Source organism: Athene cunicularia (genome assembly GCF_003259725.1).
Source record: "Athene cunicularia isolate RWA chromosome 5 unlocalized genomic scaffold, athCun1 chr5_part1, whole genome shotgun sequence".
NCBI classification, from domain to species: domain Eukaryota; kingdom Metazoa; phylum Chordata; class Aves; order Strigiformes; family Strigidae; genus Athene; species Athene cunicularia.
The window spans coordinates 42779161-42801195 of record NW_020799101.1 but is presented as its reverse complement, the minus strand read 5'-3'; the positions used below and the strand labels follow the sequence as shown (position 1 = coordinate 42801195).

Here is a 22035-nt window from a genome sequence, read left to right as displayed (position 1 = left end):
CAGAAATATGAAAAATCAGAAGGGGTTTAAAGATTCTTTGGTTTTTCTGAAATTCACCCATGCATGCTAGAGTTGTAAATATTTGAAAATTGGTACTTGTATGTGCTGAGCGGGTGTTAAAAAGCCTGTTAGCAAAAGCCTCTGACTCTCTATGATGGATATTGACTGTCTGCTGGCAGGCTTGATTTGAACAGGAGCTCTGCTCCACTTATTCCCCAAAGCGAAGGGTTGCAGGGGACCTGTAGTCTAGATGATGCCTTCTGAGAGGCTGCCCTCTGGGCTCAGTGAGGAGGAGGAGAAGGCAGCTACAGTAGGCTGTTTCTGTGTGATACGATACAGTATTGAAGATTGTATTGCAATGCAAGAAATAACATGGAGTTCCCTATGGAGCTGAGCCTGTCACCCTGCAAGGCCATAGAGTGACTGTGCAAAAACAGCGCAGCTGTGTGATGCCTGATGCTGAATAATACCACCTGTCTGCCTATTCGAATTCTTCCAGGTCAAAAAGTTAACCCTTCAAATTCTTGAAGGGTTAACTTTTTGCTAGCTTTGTTCCATCTGGATCACTTAGCTGCTCTTTTGCAATGAGCTTGCACCTGAGTTAAACTTGGGTACATATAGGCAGCAGGAATAGAGAGAAAGGTGACTGTGTTTGCACCTCATTTGGACCAGGTTTGAAATTCTGGGCATTTGTGGGGGTGGGGGGAGGAAAAGTTTAAGGGAAAAGAGTAGAAGAGAGTTAGATTATGTAAGAAGTAGGGGAGCTTGTTAAGAGACCCAAAAAGGATGAGGAAATATGGGCAGGTGGAAGGAGGGTTCTATGGAGCAGGTCTGAGACAGGACACTGCCTTGTGCTCTTTTCCTGCATCTAGACTGTCTGTCTTGCTCCCAAGTCCCACTTTTCTGTAGTGGCTCACCCACATAGCAACTTGTGTCTTCCAGGCTCTTGTTGGCTGTTCTTCTTCTTAGAACAAAGGGACCTGAAAGTTTGAGAAGCCTGAGGCTGACCTGTTTGGCACTGTTTTGCTTTTATACCACTGGTGTCGCTCCCTTTTCCTTCTGTTGTGTTTTATGAATGTCCAACATTTCTGCAAACCATTCCTTGGCTCTCCAGGTTGGACACCTAGGAACAGAGGTTTCTGGCTTGGGACTCTGGTTGTCTGAGATCTATAAAATGGAGTTGATTAAACCATTCACAGCAGTAAGATATGAAGACAAATGAATCTGTTTATGGACTGTTTGACAACGATGAATACCATATAATAATTTTACATTCAGTTCAGGACTTTGTGCTGCAAGTAATGTGGGGATTGTGTGGTGTCATAAAGTGCAAAAGGGGCCTGTTAAAAGCTGTGCAGGTGAATTTAATTCTGGCATTTTGTTAAAGCTTTTTTAAACTTGCTTATAATAGATTTTAAATGTCCTGTGTAATCAATAGCAGCTGGACTTACTTTCTTCTGAAGCAGGCTGTATAAGATACTATCTTTGCCAGAGTTCTGTATACTGGGAAGCAACCCTTTTAAAGTCTCACCTGTAAAAGTAGATTTACTAAAATCTTCCAAGTTCTGTAACACTAGACCTGATCCCTCATCTAACACTAGACCTGACCTCTCTCTTCAGTGGAGAGAGAGCTGGTGCTGGGGAGTCATGGTGTGTATCTTACCATGCTCTTCACTGCTGCCTCTGTGGTTAACATGTTCCTCATGGACCATTCAATGTGCCTAATTTTTCACACTTACACATTTCCTGCTCTCTTGTGGAATATGTGTGTGTATGTATATATGTATATACTATGATACTGTTTTTTCCTTGAAGTTGTCCTGTAGCATTTCCCTCATGTTTCTGCTCCTTCAGGAAGAGGAGATCCAAGTCTCTCGGAACACTGTGCTTACAGCCTCTTTCAGCCTCTTTTGACCCATTCCCTGGTGGATGAGAAAGCAGAGTAAAGGCCACAGGTCTGCACATGAAAACCACAGGGAACATGAGTTGAGATCCATGTTAATTTCCCCCCGGAAGCTGCATCTCTGTAATTACAGTTCCAACATCCTCCAGAAGAAAAGGGCCCTGTCCCCCCTACAGCCCCCCTGGCAAATTTGATGCTCCTTGCAGCAGGGAAACCAGGCATGGAGCAGAGCAGGTCAGCTGGGGCCTGAGAAAGCTCCCCTTCTGTGTCTTCATTGCAGGAGGGGGGTGGGGGCTGTTCCTCTCCCCAACCCCCTTCTTGCCCCTTCCCCCAAATTGCCCAAGTAAATACAATTTTATTTTATTATATTGCTGCTGATCTGCTGTTGTTTTTCCTACAAAAAAGGTGGAAGGGGCAAGAAGGAACGAAAGAGTCTGGCGACAGGAAGAGATGAATTGGTGAAGAATGACACTGGCAGGGACTATTGTTCATTTTAACGCTGGAGCAGGAGCAGAGAGAAACGTTCACACGCCATTCTTGGGCATCCTGCTGGGCAGGCTAGGAAAGGGGCATTCCAGCTGGTCATGAGATTTGGCTGGACAGATTGAATTGGGCTGAATAGAATGCTCGCCGTTTTTTATTATTATTTTTTTTTTTCTTATAAAGAAACCCACTGATTAATTGCAGTGGAACCCGATTAAAGGGAGAGTCTGAAACCCACATAGACATTACAGACATAAAGCTGTCAGCCTACCAGCGTGTGATAACTGGGCCTTAACCCTTTACAAGGCTTATGGGGGAGGGGGATGCTCACTGGAGTCAGCATTGCTCAGTCTGTGTTTACATGTTTGTGTGAGAGGACTTCTGTCATTTGGGGAAGGAGTTGTATGCACAGCAGGAGACCTGTAAACAGACTGTATCTCACGAACGACAAGTGCCTGAAGAATGAAAATAAAGTTTAGGGATATCTTGTTTGAGGAGAAGTTGTATGGGGATTTGCTCAAACATTGCTGGCTATATTTTGATAGTTTTGCAGAATTTAGCAACCTGTGTCCATATCTGTCTCTCCTTCTGTGCAATCCTAAATGTGACAATAGCAAAAACTGTGAAGAAACCTGTGCATTTCCACATCCTTGGGGATTGTTGCAAATGAACTTCATAGAAACATGAATACCCCTGTGGTGGATATAACATAAAAATAACCTAGATAAGTATTTAAAAGAATGCTGTAATTTGTGTGAGAACAAAGCTGTAGTTCAGCTGAATTTGGGAACTGATGTGGAGATTGAAAGAGAACGAACAACTTGGACATACATTATCTCAGCATTGATGGGATAAAATTTCAAAATGCTTAGAGACCCCTTTCTATGAGTGAAAACTCTCATTTTTGTTACATTGCTTTCATTTCAAATGTGTGGGGAATGGGGAAAAAAAAGTCCATGTTATGATACTTCTGGTTTTCTTTAACCCATTTTTTTTTACTCAGCTGATTTAGTGTCTGGGCATGGTTGAATGCCCTCTGCTCATTCTCTTGCTTCTTTAATACCATGTTTGTAGCTTGCTGCTTCTGTTGGGAAGCACAGATGATTTATTCATATAGACACCTCAAGCTTTGAAAGGGGTTTCTGTGTTGCAGTGTGAGGAGACTTGGGGGGCGGGGGGGGCGGGCAAACTCTCTTGCCCCCCAGCAATGTTCAGCTTCAAGTGTGACACAGTAAAGTGATGGCACATAAGATCACTAATGAGTGTGCTCTCCAGTAGTTTTATCCTTTTCTACAGCATCCTGTACAAATGTGTGCCCACTGGCTCAGAAGTGTTTCTGTAGAGAGGTGGAAAGAGTTGGAGCAAACAAAGGTCCTTTGTGGGCCCTGGGAAGATGACAGAGGGATTGCTTTTTGCTATCTAAAGCTTCTCCTTTCCAAATCATAGAATCATTTAGGCTGGAAAATACCCATAAGATCGAGTCCAACTGTTAACCTAGCACTGCCAAGTCCACCACTAAATCATGTCCTTAAGTGCCACAACTACACATCTTTTAAGTACCTCCAGGGATGGGGACTCCACCACTGAGCAGCCTGTTCTAATGCTTGACAACCCTTTCAGTGAAGAAATGCTTCCTAATATCCAGTCTACACCTCCCCTGGCGCAACTTGAGGCCATTTCCTCTTGTCCTATTGATTATTCCTTGGGAGAAGAGACCAACACCCACCTTGCTACAACCTTCTTTCAGGGAGTTGTAGAAAGCAGTAAGGTCTCCCCCTCAGCCTCCTCTTCTCCAGACTAAACTCCCCCCACTCCTCATAAGACCTGTGCTCCAGACACTTCAATGTCTTTGTTGCCCTTCTCTCGACACCTCCCAGCACCTCAATTTCTTGTAGTGAGAGGCCCAAAACTGAACACATCATCGAGGTGCAGCCTCACCAGTGCCGAGTACAGGGGTAAGATCCCTTCCCTGTCCCTGCTGGCCATGCTACTGTTGATACAAGTCAGGATGCTGTTGGCCTGCTTGGCCACCTGGGCACACTGCTGGCTCACATTCAGCCGGCTGTCGACCAACACCCCCAGGGCCTTTTCTGCCAGGCAGCTTTCCAGCCACTCTGCCCCAAGCCTGTAGCATTGCCTGGGGTTGTTGTGACCCAAGTGCAGGACCCGGCATTGAGCCTTGAACCTCACACAACTGACCTCGGCCCATCGATCCAGCCTGACCAGATCCCTCTGTAGATCCTTCCTACCCTCAAGCAGATCAGCACTCCTGCTCAACTTGGTGTCACCTGTGACCTCAGTGAGGGTGCATTCGATCCCCTCGTCCAGAACATCAATAAAGATGTTAAACAGAACTGGCCCCAGTGCTGAGCCCTGGGGAACACCACTTGTGACTGGCCACCAACTGGATTTGACTCAATTCACCACAACTCTTTGGGCCCAGCCATTCAGGCAGTTTTTTACCCAGCAAAGAGTACACTCAACCAAGCCATCAGCAGCCAGTTTTGCCAGGAGAATGCTGTGGGAAACAGTGTCAAAGGCTTTAATAAGTCAAGGTAGACAGCATCCACAGCCTTTCTGCCATCCACTAAGTGGGTCACCTTGTCATAGGAGCTTTCTGAGATGGAAGTTGCTGATCTTCCTTTTTCTTGTCCTGCATCTCTGGTCATTCCCATCAGAAGCTACCAATGCAGATTATGCCCTCACTGGCTTGGCCTCACAGGAGGCAACTGTCAAATGGGGGAGTCTTCATGTTCATCTCTTTCATATTGGGAAAAGGAGAGGAGAAAAAAAAAAAGTAATGGGAGTGTTTTTAAAATCTTTGAATAGACATTTTTATTAGATTGAGTGAGTATTCAGGGGAAGAAGGGCATTGTGCTAAGTCTTTACAATTCATCAGTAAAATGGAGAACAGTGTGAACAGGCAGGATCTTGTGCTGTTTTCACTGCATCCTCTTCATGAAAAAAGAGCCTGCTGCAAGAGCTGCTCCTGCAGGCAGCTGTGTACCACTCCCTGCGAGAACATGGGATCTGTTGAGGTCCCAGGCAGGGAGAATGGAAATATCTGCCTGCTCTTAGCTGACCAAGGATAAGAGTCAAATTTCATGGTAACTCATCATTGACATAGCTACAGAATAACAGTTTCCTCAGATTCTTATTCTGTATTTTGAACATGGAGAGAGGAGGGTATATGAGAACCACTGTAGTTGCAAAAAAAAAACTATGAGCAAGTGGAACAAGTCTGCTGGTCATGCAATGAAGTGGGAGGTTGGATGGGGGAGTCACTTCTGCACAAAAGTCTTATTTGTTGCTCACTTCACATATCTTGCTGCTTCTTTCTCTTTCTTCTGTTTGTTTGTGGCTTCACCTCCTGCCTCCCTGCCACCTACTAGCCCTGCTTGTAGTCCTTTCCTGCAGCTCTGTTAACGTTTAACAAATTTCCCTCCAGTTCCTATGTTTCTTTTGGCTGTAGCTCAAGGCAAACTCCCCAGATCCAAAACTAATTTAGGGCTCTGAGCAACAGTAGCATTTAAATGTTGGCTTTGTGCCATCAGGCGGGCAGCCTCTTCACTGAGAAGAAATCTAATTCCAGTGTTTATTAGATCAACAGTGGCCTCAGGGCTGGACTTCCTTTACTGTTGGCCTTTTAATAATTGTAAGGCTAATACAGGAACTTGGGAACCCCCAGGAGGGTCTCAGGAGCCTGGCTCTGACCTTCTTTTTGGGAAGCAGGACTTGGATCTGACTTAATTTGGGTCAAAGAGCGTAGGGGAGCAGCCTGGCGAAGTGGAGCAAGAGGTGTTATTTTGACTTCCCAAGCAGCGTGTGTAAATCCTTCCACGTTTGTGCAATAGTGACTTTGATTTCCTGCAGGTTTGTTTTAACGAGCTCTCTGGGGTAAGGACCTAGGTAGGGCAGGGCAAATTGTGTCCTGGTTAAGAAGTGGACTGGGACTGAGTAGGATCTGCATTAATTTCTCAGTTTGGCCACAAGCTCTTTGGGAAGTCACTTAGGGCTCAGGTTTCCAAGCATGAAGAGTGCCTGTGGTGGGAGGTATGACTACTTTGTAATACCGAGAGTCAGGTCTGCATCTCTTTGACCAGATGTGTAATGATAGTTAAATGTCTAATTTTCCCCTGATTTTAAATCACTTAGACGCCCAAATACTCACAGATCCGTGCTGTTGGGCTTTCATTTTCGTCTTCTGAATTGAAGATAATACTTCCCAGCTTTTAAGAGGTGTTGAAATTGTTCATTAGTAGAAAAAAGCACTCTGACACTAGTAGTGGAGGCCACACACAAACCTACAAAGATGTGGTTCCATAATTAGGCCATTTGGCTTTTTGTGTATCTGCCTCCCCCTTCTTCGGTGCTGTGCTATTATTTCATTGAAGGTGAAATGCAATGTGAAGAGTATGAAATTGGCTGTAAGGGATCCTCTGGTACTTTTCACTATTGCAGGTAATTTTTCTGGGGTGCAAGTATGAATGAACTGTGGAGCTTGAGGGTTTGTAGAGGCAGTACCTGAGACTTCCAGTTGAAGCAGAGAAGAGTTTTGTGACCACTTTCTAAGTGTTGCGAAGGAGTCTGAAGTCCAGGTGCTGTGGGAGGTGTAGGCTGGTGCTTCATGAGCTGCCTAGAAAGCAAATAAATGTGGGTGGGCTGAATAGGGGCTGATGTACGGCATAGCTGCCCTGCAGTAACCCCAACTGGCATTCTTGTTTTTCCTGTGGGCAATTCTATTGGAAAGAACTTATCCCATCTGAGTCAGTAAAACATATTTGTGTTAAGCTTGTGTTTTTGAGTGCACGTGTGTGTGTGTGTATATATATATATATATATATATATATAAAAATATATATATATATATATAATGTTACTGGTAAAGGTTTCTTTTTTACTTTTAAGTTAATCCAGTTGTCTGGTAGGCAGCACAGTTGCTGTGATGTCTCTGTGGTTGTGTGGTACTTCTCTCTTTGCCAGGCCCAACCCTGTTCTTCCAGTTCAGTCTGGCCAGTTAATAATTGCCCCTTTGCATCCTCTGAGGGCAACATAATATCATGTGTGGTGTTATTTTTTAGAAAACAAGGTACAGAACAACTCTCTTTGTCCCAAGATAGCTCTGTTTATCTTGTGGTTTGTGCTTTTGAAGTCCTCCTGCCTGTGGGATTGCAAAAAGGAGCTTCTGCCTCCTTATTGCCACAAAAAAACCCACACTGTGTATCCTATCCCATCCCTGGAGAACTCCTCTGCTAAGCAGAGCTGTTGTGGTTGGCTTCCCAGTCTCTTGTGTGGCAGAGATATGGAAAGCTACCAAAGCTCAGATGCTCCACGGCTAACATGATGATGGCCTCTTTATAGAAGACCAGAATAACCTCCTTAAAATGACCCTTGGTAAGAGAACAGTCTCTGTCTTGTCCAGGAACCTGGCCTTTTCTGTATCATGCCATAATGATGGGAAGAATCTGACTGCAGCCCACAAAAGCTGAAAAGAGCTCGGAGACTGAACTTGTCTCCTGCACTATGTGCCTGGACAACTGCAGTCCAGCTATAACATTAGGTTCCCTGAAAAGGAGGACTTTACAACACTTGCATTTTTATCTCCTGAGAAGTGTGTGACTGTCCACTTTGATGTGTTCTGGGACTGATCAAGACAGAGGAACTTGACTTTTGTCTTGAACAGGTTAAATTAACAAAAGAATGTTCTGGGTTCTAGTTTGGAGAAGAGTTGGGCATATGCTCTGAAGGGCAGGATGTCCTTACAGCTCCAGTGCCTGGAGCATCTCAAAGATGAAAGAGGCTGACTGATAATTTCCTGTGGGACAAACTTAGTTAGCATATTTCAGAGAGCTGATGCAGGGTGAGACCTTGAAGGCCAGGTCAAAAATGTCTTCCACATGTGCTGTGAGCAAGGTTATCGGTCCTTTGTAAATCCAGAGAACACTGGACAAGCAATGATGCAGTAATTACAAAGTTGTAAGTGGTGTGAGAGAAGAAGCTAAAAGCTCAAGAAGCTTCTGAATCTAAAGAGAAAGGAGCCAGTTTCTTAGGAATCTGTGGTAAGGAGGTGGATGGATAGGATCCTTTGTGTTCTGAATTTTCCCAAGTACATTTACTAGGTTTTAATCCTTGCAAACCAGATTGAAGAATACCACTTTTAGTTGTTCTTGGCTTCCTAAAGCCTCTGAGTGCTACTTTTCAAGCAAAGATGGCAGTAGCACTTCCTCCTCTTAGCTGTCCTCTTTTGACCACTCCATTTTCCATTCCCCCTCACCCCAAGACAGCTTAGCTTCTTGTGAAGCTGCAATTAAACAGGTGCAGTCTGTAGACAGTAGATTAAAATAAATAGGCATTAATTTTGGTTTTCCTTAATGCTGTGATCTGTAACTGGTTCTTCAGTGGCATCTGCCAGAGTCGAAGGCCATTACTGTTCAAGAGTATATGCAGACAAGATGTATGGCTATCCAAATGAAACTGAAAACTGAGTTCCTTTGCTTGTTTTTTTGCTCAAGTCGGGTTAAATTAGTCCATGCACAGTGAGGTGACAGCTGTGTCTTTCTTAGTTGTTTAAGGGATTCAGTGAAATCCCAAAGATGCTCACAGATTGGAAGAGGGCATGGCAGGAATGGGAGCAGAAACAGAATGAATGTTGGAAAAGTACTGAAAGTTTGTTTACCTTAAAAGTTGGGTTACTTAAACTAAGGGAAGTGAAGAAGAGGGAGGAATGCATGGATGCAAATGAAACCTTTTGTTTACTCATATTGCTGTTATGAGTGACAGATGCCAAGCTGGTTTTCATTAGGTGTTGTAGGCTGCTGGCATTCATCTCCATCCAGTGAAGGGGGAGGATTGCAAAACTTCAGAATTTTTGGAATACCTCTGAAGTTCTGATTCTTTCAGGTCATTTCCCAGAAGTGACAGATCATATCCTTGCTGTGACTGTAGTAAACCTTGGGTGCTCCTGTAGCTGAGATAGTGTAAGGCTCACTGTAGGATGATGGCTTCAAGTATTTTACTCTGCTTTTTGCTGACTTTTGCAGGTGGATTGCAGCACTGTGCCATTGTGATCTACTGCCACCAAAGCCCAAGTTAATTAGTTTAAAACTCATTTGAGTAGATCTGTGGTACACTTGAGGGACAGACAGCAGTGATTGAAGCAAACCTTTCACAAAACCCTGTCTGTAGCGGCAAGAGCAGGGGTCTCTTCCTAGGGATGTGGTGGGAGCCTGCTTTGCCCAAGTTCTTCCTCCTGAAAGCTGTTAAGTGGCAGCATTTGATTAAAGTTGTGCTTTGCCTATAGAGGAGTGGGTGGGTGCACTTTGGTTGTCCAGAATTTTGAAAATGTGGATATGGATCTCATAGCTGCCCCAAATTTATACATCACCTGCTTTCACAGAAATATCCTCTAAGGTGCATTTGAATCAGAGCTGCTTAGGTTTTTCCATTCGGACCATTCATTGTGTTCTCCAACAAATGCTAGTAGTGCTCTTATGTCATTGTGCCTCTTTCCCTTTGTTTCTTCATTTTAATTTATTTGAATTAGAGAAAGATGAGAGAAATCTGTCTATGAAGTAATGGAAAAGTTAAAGGAAAGCTTATGGAGCTTAAGATAACAGTGGCTTCTGCCATGTAACTGGGAAAACAAACTCTAGTCCCGATCAATGTCTGTAGCTTATTTCCATGAACTTTGATATAGTTGAAGGATTTCTGTCTGCTCAATGAGCTTTGTTCTCAAGAGCTGTCATGCTAGTGAAACTCTTTGGTGACTAGGATAGGTGAAGTGTGTCAGAAGTACCTTTCTCCTATGAATTATCTCTTTAAAACAACAGGTTGCTTCTCTAGCTGGCACTTAGCAATTATCTGGTATCCTGATGGTCTCCTGGTAACATTTCTGCTGTTGTGCCATTATTTTCTAAATTTTAGTGTCTGCTGTACTGTATGATTCATGATAAATGAGCAGTAAATTGTTCATAACCCTTATGGGACAGGAAAGGATAGAGGTTGTTAGTGTGTGGTTTCTTAAAAAAAATGCAGTGCAAGAAATGGAAAGTTATGTGTCTCATGTTGCTGAGGTGACTAATTCTTGCAAAGCATGATGTAGGCTTAAGGTAGTATTTTAAGTGTTTGTCTAGCGTGCGTGCATTCTGAAAGGGTTTGAGTCATGTAGTTCTACGTGCCAGGCCCTGGTGGTCCAGCTAAACATTTCCACACTGTTCTAGAGTGGATGATGATATTTGAGTGATATTATGCAGCAGCAACCTTTTATTATTTGGAGTGATATTTCATTTCTGTTTAATGTGCTCGAGTGAAATGGTCCTGCATAACAAGTAATTTAGTGCTGTGCTTGAGCCCTTTTTATCTGTCCCTTGGATTCTTCATTTTAGTTCTCTATTGACAGGAGCTTGCAGCTGCGTAAGGAAATGCCACTCCAGGCTAAAATCAGCAAAGCATGTTTCTTGATGGCATCCTTCAGGTATCACTCTGCACTTCATAATACAATATGGATGAAATGTTCTCTACTTAAGAGAGAAAATCTGCAGATAATGAAATGCCAAGGCTGAAGGGATGCTTTTAACATCAACAGGAGGAAAATTTCACAAGGAAGCCTAATGCTTTTGAGAATCCAAGTTTATATGTGGGAAAAATGAGTTAGTTCACAGAGAAAATATAAATACATGGGTTAAAAGGATTTAGGAGGCTGAATCTCTTCTAGGAAGGACCTTGGGGTGAGAAACAGTGTCAGATGCGCTGTACTGCAGCTCATGACTTTCTGTGGTCTTTGTTTTACAAAGGATCTGTTAAGGTAAAAACAGATGCTCCCACTATCTAATGTTTTTGAACACACTCGTAGAGAGAATGGGAGAACTATTGTCTTGAATTGTGATCTTTAGAAAGGCTCAAAGCCCTTTCTAAAAGATATCTATTTCTTTTGACATTGGACATGACACTTAAAGCAGGCTGTTACAAGGCTGATACGTACTTGGTTTCTTGGATGGTAGCAGTGATTGACAGGCATAGGGAGCTACAGAACAAAACCTGCATTTTTGACTCCTCTGTCAGCTGCAAGTGTTTGAGGGAACCTTGTAGTTAGGGAAAGAGGGATGTTTGACATTTAATGGCAAGTAAATGTGAAAAAAGCATCACAGCATCGTCACATTTCAGCCAAAAGATCTGGAAACTAGAGCTGAGATGTTTTACTAGGCTCTTACAGAGTAGTTCTGGTGTTACCAGGAAAGAGCTGCATAGCAATCTGAAGGAAGGGCTGGAGGGAAATGTCACTCAGATGTGACTTTCTCTCGTCTAGCCTTGCCTGATAGAATTCTTCAGTTCCTTGGAAATAGTTGTCATATACTTGATACTTCTTGCCTGCCTTTGGATGGGGACTTTGGGCTGAGTTTTGATGCATTTAGCACGCTTTGGTGGTTGAAAGGTTCCTGTTTCTGCACTGGGATTTCATGAGTTGTCCACCATGAGCTATTTCCATAGGCAACTAAGGGCTTGCTCAGGAAACAGGATTAGAAAAGTCCTATTTAGAAAAAAAAACAAAAAACAAAAAACAAAACCACCCAGAATTGATAATCATTGCCTTCTGTCTGATTTCAAGAACAGTATAGTCAGCAGGGGAAGAAGAAAAGCCATGATGGTTCATGCTTCAAACAGAATCCATCTGAAGTCTTGAGGGAGCAGTGTGCTGTAACACACCTTTGATAAGCATTTTGTTGCTGTGGTTAAATAGGTTGCTTAGTTTCTCTATTAGTCTCAGTGAGGAACTCAATCTTATACCCCAGTTCTGCACAGGGAGGAAGTTTCTTCTTCCTCCACGATGTGACACTTAGGCATATTTAGCCTAAAGTAGTTTTTGACTGCCATATTGTGTCCTCACATAAACCAATGGCTAGCTTATCTTTTATTATTGCTTCTTGATTTCTCCAGGCATTGCTGCATCCCAGATTTTTCTTTTCATTTGAGTATCTGTTTCAAATTATTTTCCACCAGATGCACCAATGTTAAAAAAAATTTTTTTTAAAGATTGAGTCTTAATTTCCTGCCCATAATTCTAATCTTCTGAGGTCCCTTCTATATTATTTCTTTTTCCTCTGTGGTGTTTGTAGAAGAGTATTTCCTATTTTGGTATCATTTGCAGGCTCCTTTAATATGATACTTATGCTCTCTTCCAGTTCATTAATTAAGTTATTTAATGGGACTGGATCTAATGCTGATCCCTATGATACCTACTAGCTGTCTCTATCCCCTGCAGCTTGACTTGCTGCCATTTCTCATTATCTTTTGTTTATGGTCCTTCAGCTGATTTTTTTTGATCTGTGTGTGCTGGCAGCCCAGCCAATTTGAATTAGTTTTTGACTAGGATTTCATGGCAATAATACTGTCCCTTCAGCTGCACCTCCGTTCAAAGACTCTGGATACGTAGAAACACACATTAAACAAACCTTAATACACTGTGCTGATGTAATAGCAGTATCCCCAGTTATAGAGGGGAAAAAGTAACTTTGTCAGATGCTGGAGAAGATATGGATAGAGTCAGGACAAGTATCTAGTGACCTCAGTTACAGTCATGTTTATTGCAAGGTGTTTTGTTTATGACTTGAAGGATTTGGGAGAAGGAACTGTAACAGTTACTTCTTGAGTCTTGTCATGTTCAAATCAAATCCTTCTTCACTAATTCTTTTTCAGTAGTTATTTCTACAAATGCTGTCCTACGCCCTGGGTACAGGGTGACATTTTCACTGGGGTTGGTAGTCTTTACTTCTGTGGGATCAGAATTGGGCCTCAGAGACTCAAACATGTTTTTGAAGGCCTTGTATCTCTTGACCTATGCAGTGTTTCTGAAAATATGGCTTCTGTTCCCGTCTCACTCTACCTCATGCATACACCCATTGTGCCAAACACTAACTCAGTTTGCACTGTTGTTGCACCCTTTATTTTCTTTAGGTCCTAATTAGTAGACACCCTGTGGAATTTCTATTTCTTTTGCTTCCTATTCCTTGTGGTCATATCACGTGTAATGTTTTTCAGGTGTAACCTGCATAGCTGTCCAGTTTAATGCAAGAACTGAAGGGTGGCAGTTCTTGATAGCGTGCCTCTCCCTAGAACTTTTTTCAGCATGTGTTTAATTGGGAACCAGCTGGTTCAGAACTGAGTATCCGGTATCCCTGCTTTTGCAAATTGAGACGGAAACCTCTAAGCCTAGGAAACCTTCATCCTCGCTTGGAGACTTCCAGAGTAAGCTGTAATGTCTCTGACCTCTCATTGTCTTGTTGGTGTGGTTTTGTTGGTGTTTTGTTTTGTTTTTTAAATATTACTGCTATCACATTTTTCCTCAAACAAAACTGAAGCAGTTCTGTTTAAAGCTTTGAAAACTTTTGGATTGCTCTTCCTAGGGAGGATAATTTTATTCTAGCCAGGCATCAGATACTTGGAGACCACGTGGGTGCCAGTCAGAACTGCTTCAGATGCTTCCATAATGGGAGTAAAAAACTGAGAAAGCTCTGTTGACTTTTATCAGCACATGGTGCCCCTTCTGACATCAGACTGTTGTGCTGTAATGTTGCCTTTGCTGTGTCTGCCAGCAGAGCTCTGGGCTGAAACAATGGTCAGCAAATCCTTCTTCTAAAGCTGGATTAACTGTACTTTCCTTCAGTGGAAACTGCTATTTGGGTAAGAGAGAGGAATACACAATTTTCCTTTTCCGTCAAGATAGGCAAGAAAAGAAAGCTGAGCTGCTTTCCTGTAGAAACACTCAGGGAAGTGCTGGACAAAGAAGAAAATTGTATCAACTGAACTATGTTCAAGGCTATCTTAAATGTCCAAGGTCTGCCCCTCATCAAGGTGTGTATGTGATGGGAATGCAAAAGTGAGCCTGGTATCTGACACAGGCTTCTAACAGAGAGGTGTGCAAGGTGTTAAAGAGGCTATTAAAGGCTATACCACAGAATTCACTAATTTTAACCCCCCAAAACCAATCAGATGCTCATGGGTTCTTAAAACAGAGAAAAAATAAATGAAGTGCATTTGTTGAAACCAGGGCAAAACATTCTAATGCTTAGTCCAAATTTGTTCAAAAATGCTTCTGGTGATACCCTTCTTTGCTTTCTCTGAGTGAAAAAAAAATCACAAGCTTATGTCTGTCACTATTAGGACTTTCTCTCATTTTCCCTTTAATTCTGTTATTCATATTCCAGTTCTTCTACACAGTCCTGGGTTTCTTCCTCTTTGTCACTGTAACTGTCAAATATTTGTACTGTATTTTCACACCTGTTCAATATCCACTTACACCTTCTGTCCTCTGCCAGGGATTTTTATGTGATAGGATTAAAATTATAAAAGCTAGTACTGTCATCTTTTTGATTGTGTCTCTTGTAGTAATGAAGTTGCAGAAAGCTCTCTGCCTTCCATTAAAGCTCTAGTGTAGGTCGTGAAATGCGATTAGGTGCCTGTCCATGGAGAGGAAGAAACCCAGGTCCATGTGTCAGTCCCGGACAAAAAGGGTGATTTTTCTTTCCAGAGGCTTCTGGTTCAGAAATGAACAGTCTGCCACTGTGAATCAATCCAAATATTTTCATAGTTCTGGGTTTTCTAAACCTGTTGGTGCTATTTTCCTTACAGTATAGAAAAACTAATGGATCCTTAGCCATGGTTAGCTATGCTACCCCATGTTACAGGTACCTGCACAATTGCAGGGTGGCACAAGCAAACTGGTGGCTGTGAATTTAATACTACTACTTTAGAAAATAACAGAATTTCTGTATTAGGATGGAGGGGGAAAGACGCAACTAACAGGGTGGCATGGAGTGGAGGGGTCTCTTACATAGTCAGTTCTTGGTACCTGGAAAGAAAGAAAATGTGGAAAGGCAGCATGGTGTTGACCATAGATACCAGCATCTTTGGCAGTTGTTCACGTGGTGTTCTTGGTCAGCATCCATTTGAGGAAACTTCATCCATATTATGGGACTGTAAGATTGCTACAATGCTGCCAGGGCCTGACAGAGCTGATGGACCCTGAAGAGCAGGAGGAACTTGTTCATCTCAACATAAGAAATTTTTTACAGTAAGAACAATCCTTCACTGGAACTGCCTCCCCAGGGACATGGTGGAGTCCCCATCACTGGAGGTTTTCAAGGCGCAACTGGACAGGCTGCTAGAGAATCTCATCTAGGCTCCCTTTCCCACAAAATGTAGGATCAGGTGATCTTTCAAAGCCCCTTCCAACCTGGGCTGTCATTGGCATGATGACATGCTGAAGCAACAGCCTGTAGAAGGTTGAATTGCTACAAAATAGTGGTAAGAGCTGCCATCTGTCATTATTTTTACTGAAAATAGAATTAGCGTCTCACCTTTAGTGAAAAAGCATGCCATTGGGACTTAAAAGAAACAGTGTTTTCACAGTCCCTTAGAAATCTGCTGTCCCTAAGAAAACAAAGGCTGCAGAGTTCAGTTTGGTAATTATTCTGTCTACTTAAGCTTCCTTTGTAATGTCAGTGTTTCTGTGAATCTGTGGCAAATACAGGGCTGTTATGTAATAGCTCTGAGGGTTGCAAGTGACCTCATCAGCAAAATGAAGCTTTGTATATTAGGTTTGTCTTTATGGGCTATATTATTTGGCTGGGGGCGGTGGGGTAAAAAGCGGACTACCAACGTGTTTTTTAATAAGCCCCCCACCCCCCTCCTAAAAAAAAAAAAATAAAAATTGCCGAAATAACAGGATGATTATTGACTTTTGCTTTTCAGCCAGAAATGACATAACTGTTTTGCCAACTCTAGACATAAAATTACAAAGATCCTAACTATCTTTTTAAAGGGTGAGGGGGGAGAAACCCCACCCTCTCTCAGGAGACATTTCATTTGTCAGATAAACATGAAGATGGGGAGGCTATTTGGAAGGAATCTGAAGAAACTGAGCATACCATGCTAAATTTAAGGTGATGGCAGATGTTAAGTATGAGGCCTGTGTTTAGACTGACTTCCTGTTTTTAAAATCTGGAGGCTGTTTTTATAATACTTTGCTATGAAAACTGTTTGGTTACTGGATCCTGCTGCTATTGCATCTGGAGGGAAGCAAACAACAGACAACGAAGATTATTTTTTTTATTGCTTGTACCCATGGGCAAGTGAGAGAATAGGAAGAAACTTGTGTAGTGGTCACATGAGGTATCAAGAGAGGCCAGGAAAGTTGAGGGATGTCAACTCAGCACCTGGCAATGCCCTTGTTTAGCTTTTGTGTGTACAGTTTTGTATATATTACATTGTTAAAATACGTCAGATTTTTGACTCTTGCATAAGCAAAATGATTTTTGAATACAGAGGGTTGATAAAATGCCCAAGCCTGCAGTGTGATGGAAAGTTTTAGGAAAAACATTTGCCATGGCTAAGCCCAGGGGTACCTCTCATTGTTCCTGCTCCAGAAGAATGTGCAGAAGTGTAAGTAGATATGTCTGCTTTGATTGTTGGTCCATTTGCCTGAACAGCATGTGCTGACTTCCGTCCTGTTCCTGGATCTCTGACTAACTGGGATTGAAACGTGACACTGGAGGTTTATGTTGCATGCTTGGTTAGTCTTAAGTCTCATTCTCCCTGTGTTTAATGAGAGCTCGAATTAAAGCCCAAGTCTTCCATTGAGGCTTCTTGCACCAAACGCACTACTTCCGCTTGTCTGTGAGGGAGTCGGAGAAAACATGCTTCTCATCTTTATCCTTCCTGGCCCTCTACTGTTACGGATACAGTTACAGGGTAATGTCACTGGAGCTCTGAGCACTGGGAAATAATCATGGGACACCAAGTATGAAATACTATCCACACTAAAATCATTGAGAAAATTCCTGCTGTCTGCAGGGGGTCCCAGGTTTCTTTCAACCTGTTCTTTTTACTGAATAAAGACTAGTCATCCAGTATTGGTTCTTCTGATAGTGTTTATAGGTTGGAATTAGTGTGCTCTCTGAATAATAATATGCTTTACTTGTCCAAGTGTAAGACTAGGATAAATCATGATTTATAAAACGCATCATTATAATGACTAGAAGGTTAGCTACCCTGAAAGTCACAAATCGCAAAGCGTTAGACTCACAAAGGTCATAATTTGGACTAATTAAGCAAAGTATGCTTACATAAAAGTACTATGGATGCAGGCTAGTGCATATGGGATAGTGTTGGTATCTGGTCAACTTCCAACAGTTTCTATAGCATGCTAAAAACACAACCAGAGATGATTGAACATAGCAGCTCTAGTGAGGTGGGAAGAACAGATATAATATGTGTGTGTGTGTGTGTGTGTGTGTGTGTGTGTATATATATATAACCTGACATTAGTAGCAACTTCTGAAGATAACCGTGTGACAATACAGCAGATTAAGTTGCAGTTTGCAGATTGGGACAGCTGCACTAATTCTTTCTCTGCAGTTGTAGAGCTGTACCTCCATGCTGCTATTCAGGAACTAAAATAACTCTCTTACTTTTTTTTCCTAACTCTTTCATTTGTGCTTAACCAGAAATAAATTACTGAATATATTCCCCTAGTTTAAGAATTGGTTGCCTTGATGTTTGATCCTTTCCTGTGGGTGAAGCTACCCGAAGACATGGTGGAGCCTGGGCAAGATAGAGCCGGATGCTAGTGCTTTCATATTTGTCTTTTTGTAGGGTCTTGGTATACTCCAACAGGAAGGGGTAAGTGGAGATTAAGGTAGCTGGGATAAGTGCTTTGGGGTACTGTTGAGGATAATGGTAGAAAAATTGCTTTTGAAAAGGTGATTTAAACAGTAGGTACCTTGGATATGACATACAGCTTGTTCTGCCTTTCTAAATAGTGGTAGGCAACAGCAGAAGGTGGATTTCCTGTGCTGCCAGTTTGAAGGAACTGGTTTGATTTTGAGGGAGGTTTTTGGTTCTTCTGAATTTCCTTGTGTTTATTTCTAATAGTTGGATATGTTGCATAGATGATGCATTGCTTTTCCTTAGGGATGGCTGTGCTGCTCTTTTTGCCTTCTGACTGCATCACCCCCTTGCTGTCTTTTTGAGTCAGCCTTTGCACTGGCCGTATCTGTAAGTCCTTTGAGGATCTGACCTGTCTGCCCTCTGTCATTTGCCTTTTCTTCTTTCTGTTCCTTATTCACCTTATGTTCTTCCTGCCTCTGTCCCTTGTTACACCAGATATTGGCCGCTTTTTCTAGCATATACAGTAATACCTTGAGATGTGTATTTTCTACTAAACCTTTTAAAGACAACTTGTTGTGGAGACAGGGGAAAGAATAAAAGGTTGTTACACCCGTGGCAGTCTGTGAAGGGAGATCCTGCAACCAGTTTGGTTGGCCCAATTCCGCAGTTTGTGGATGTTCTTGGAAAATAGTTTGTAGCAAGGCCGTGCAACCTGCAGTGTAGCAGTTGGGAGCAAGCAGCAGAGGCTGCCAGAAACCTCCTCAAGCAGTTTTGTTGCAGAAGAAACTTATTGTGGAATTGTTCCTCAAGGAAGAAGTGCATCCCCTCTAAACTTAAGTCTTAGCTTAACTTGCACAAGTAGATGCCTTTGGAGGGAACTGTGCTGTTGAGAAAGTTGCAGAAAAGTTACATAAAATTTTGCAGATACTGCTTTTCTCAATTAGAATGGAAAATAAGGATGTTATGAGGACTGTGGGTGTTTTGGTGTGTTTTTTCAGGTTGTGGTTTTTTTTTTTTCTGAAGTTACTAGAGCTCATGGTTCATCACAGATACACTGGGTGTAACAAATGGGATCAAAAAGTCTGCAAATAATTCAGGATGTATATAACTACTGCTCAGGGCAGGTATCCTTTTATACGTCTTGTCATCTATTGTTTAATCTGAGAACTTCAGGTTTGAATTGCAGAAAGAAGAAACTATGCAAAAAGAATCCAGTCACAGACTGGGGGTGTTGATAGATGGAATAATCATTTGTTTAGCAGTAATATTGATTATATAGATTGTCTAGCTAATATCAGACAGAAGTTTAGGCATGACCTTTTCAAGAGGTGGGCTATAGCCTGTTTTTTCTCAAGGCAGAGATTTATTAAGAGAACATGTGAGATAATATAATAACGAGTTGTATTTGCACGGGGGTGAGTGTCAAGAGTTGTGCAGAGTATTGTTCTGTCGCTGGGAGAGGGGAGAAAAAGGGTTGGGAGCTCCTTAAGTTAACTTTAAGGCTGGAATAAAATGTTTTTATCAGATTATATGTTGACATTTGGACTGCATTTCTTTTGGTCAGTTTGTAGAGTTGAAAATCCTCTTCTCTTGCTTTTATAAATGTCAGTTATGCACAGGATAATGTCACAGTTCAATCTCTACAGGTAAATAAGGATATATTTTTTATTTTTCTATTTTCACTGGAGTCTGAAATGTCAAAACCGGTGACATGTAAAAGGTTTTCCATCTAGAAAGTTCAGGGTCTGGCGAAGACCCCAGATAACTCTCTGAAGTAGACCCTTTGCCGTCCCTTCTGTCATGGTGTCAGAACTAAGTGGAGCAGCAGCAGCAGCACTGTGCTCTAGGAGAAGCCCCAGTTTGTAAAATGAAAAGGATGTTCTGATGCCTGTGATTCCTTGAATTTGATTATGACTAGTGCAGAGTTATTTTTCAGCTGATTCCCAAGTCTCGTTTTGTCAGGTTGCTATTTGCTGTTGCCCGCAAATAGCCCTATTCCAGGAAACCCTGCACGGTACCTATTTCAACAGTGTGAGGGGGGTGAATGTTTTCCTTTGAAGTAGAGCATGTGTTCATACCTGAAGTGTGTACATGGAGAAAAACTGTGGCGTCACCTTGTATTTAATGCATTTACCCTAAAATAGACGGATCTCTTCAAAATACTTTTTTTCTTTGTTTGTTCCTTTACAGATGTTACAAGTAGCACTGAATGCTCCTGTGGACGTAATCATTTTACATGTGCTGTCAGTGCTTTCGGTGAATGCACATGCATCCCTGCTCAGTGGCAATGTGATGGAGACAATGACTGTGGGGACCACAGTGATGAAGATGGCTGCAGTAAGAATACTGTTCTTGACTAGTGTTTGTGAAAATTGAATGTCTCTTTCTCAGCGGGTGCTTCTATTTTACAGTCACATCCTAGTTTTTATATTGCAAATGTTTAAGACTGTAGATAACATACTTTTGATTGACTTAAGTACTCGGAGCCTAACAGAGGCAATGTCTACTGACACAAAGCACAGTGAAAGCACAACTAACTTTTGAAGCTGGATTTAGATGGCTGTTGGATGTGAACGTTTTAGAGGGAAAGAACAGAGGGAAGTGCGTCTTTTTCCCCACCTTTGCAAAAGTGCTATCTGTGAATTAAATTATATGTTTTTTCTATAAGTATTAATGGAAAATCAGTAAGCAGTTTGAAGAAGTGTATTGAGGGTGTCTGCCCTCTTAAAAGTAACATTCTAGTTTCTGTCCTGGCTGCCCTATGAAGGGAAGGAAGGGTAAGCACTGTAATCAACACTCACTGGTCTTGGGATCTGCTGAGAGGAGTCACCTGGCAGCTGTGTATTTGCATAGCATGAGCATCTGTGTAGCTGAGCCCAGCTAGGTGAGAACTGATATGAAGTGTCACTCTTAGTGGGTTTAGCACGATATAAATGGAGAAAATCTCTTTCCATGGAGCCACAAGCAAGTTGCTTTTTTATCTCATCTCTTTGGATTCCACAGACTGTGGTAGAGTTGAAGGCCCAGTTTTGTGGAACTCCTTTCCCAAAAGTTTGCTTAGAGCTGAAGATGTAAGGCTTCTATCAATGAGCATGATTGAAGAATTTATCTTCTCCTGTTGGATGTTTCTCTAGCCTTCCCTGATTTCCACTGTTGACTGCTTTAAGGAAAGGAGCTTTCTTCTGATTTCCACTGTTGACTGCTTTAAGGAAAGGAGCTTTCTTCATCCATGAAATATTGTTTTGGAGGATCTCTTCTTCTCCTTAAGTGTGGGAGATCTCAACCCAGCTTTGTGCAAATTTGTTTTCTTCTCACTTTGTGTTTCCTGTGTTTTTGCAAATAGTGGGTAATGTGGAAGACCTTGGGTGAAAATGGTGTTTTGAAAATAGCTTACCTCCAAACTGAGGTGATCCATGCTTAAAGGTTTAAAGAAGATTAGTGAAAGGGTTATTGGGCAAGGAATTGACCTTAACTGGAGAAATCGAAGAAGGAGGAAGGAAAACCTACATGTTTACATCCAATGGAGAAAAGTGCAAATTTGAAAACTTGCCATGCCTAAGAAAGGGGAGATGAGGATCAGGGAACTGAAGAAATAGTATGAAAACCTCAAAAGAGCAGGAGAGGGGAGATTGTACTCAACTGCATAGGTTGAAAAAGGAGAAGTTGATAAGAATGAGGGGCTTAGTGAGGTAAGGCATATCCGGTAATTAAACTGGTTTTGCTGGCTTCTTACTGAGCACAGAGGAAGGGGAGGATTTTTTTGGTGGGTTTTTGTGGTGGTGGTGGAAGCTAGGGGTTGTTTGGGAGGGAATTTTTTTGGTGTGCTGTTTTGGTTTTAGGGAGGGTGGTGTTTGTAAGGAGAAGTCATGCTTCACAAATCTATTGGAACACTGGAAGAATCAGTAACAATTTAGACAAGGGATACTTGTTGATAAGGTCTACTTTGTACTTCAACAAAGTCCAGCAACAAGGGTTTTTAAGCTAAG

The 22035-nt window shown here is 42.1% G+C and overlaps 1 protein-coding gene across 1 annotated transcript in view; it reads left to right on the top strand.

Moving 5' to 3' along the window:
* Positions 1–250: 250 nt before the first annotated feature.
* LRP4 (LDL receptor related protein 4) overlaps positions 251–22035 on the top strand; it is a 62370-nt gene continuing 40585 nt past the window's right edge. Inside the window, exons 1-2 of the mRNA XM_026849341.1 lie at positions 251–310; positions 20194–20386. Of these exons, the coding sequence (XP_026705142.1) occupies positions 251–310; positions 20194–20386 (253 nt within the window). The remainder of the gene's footprint in view (positions 311–20193; positions 20387–22035) is intronic.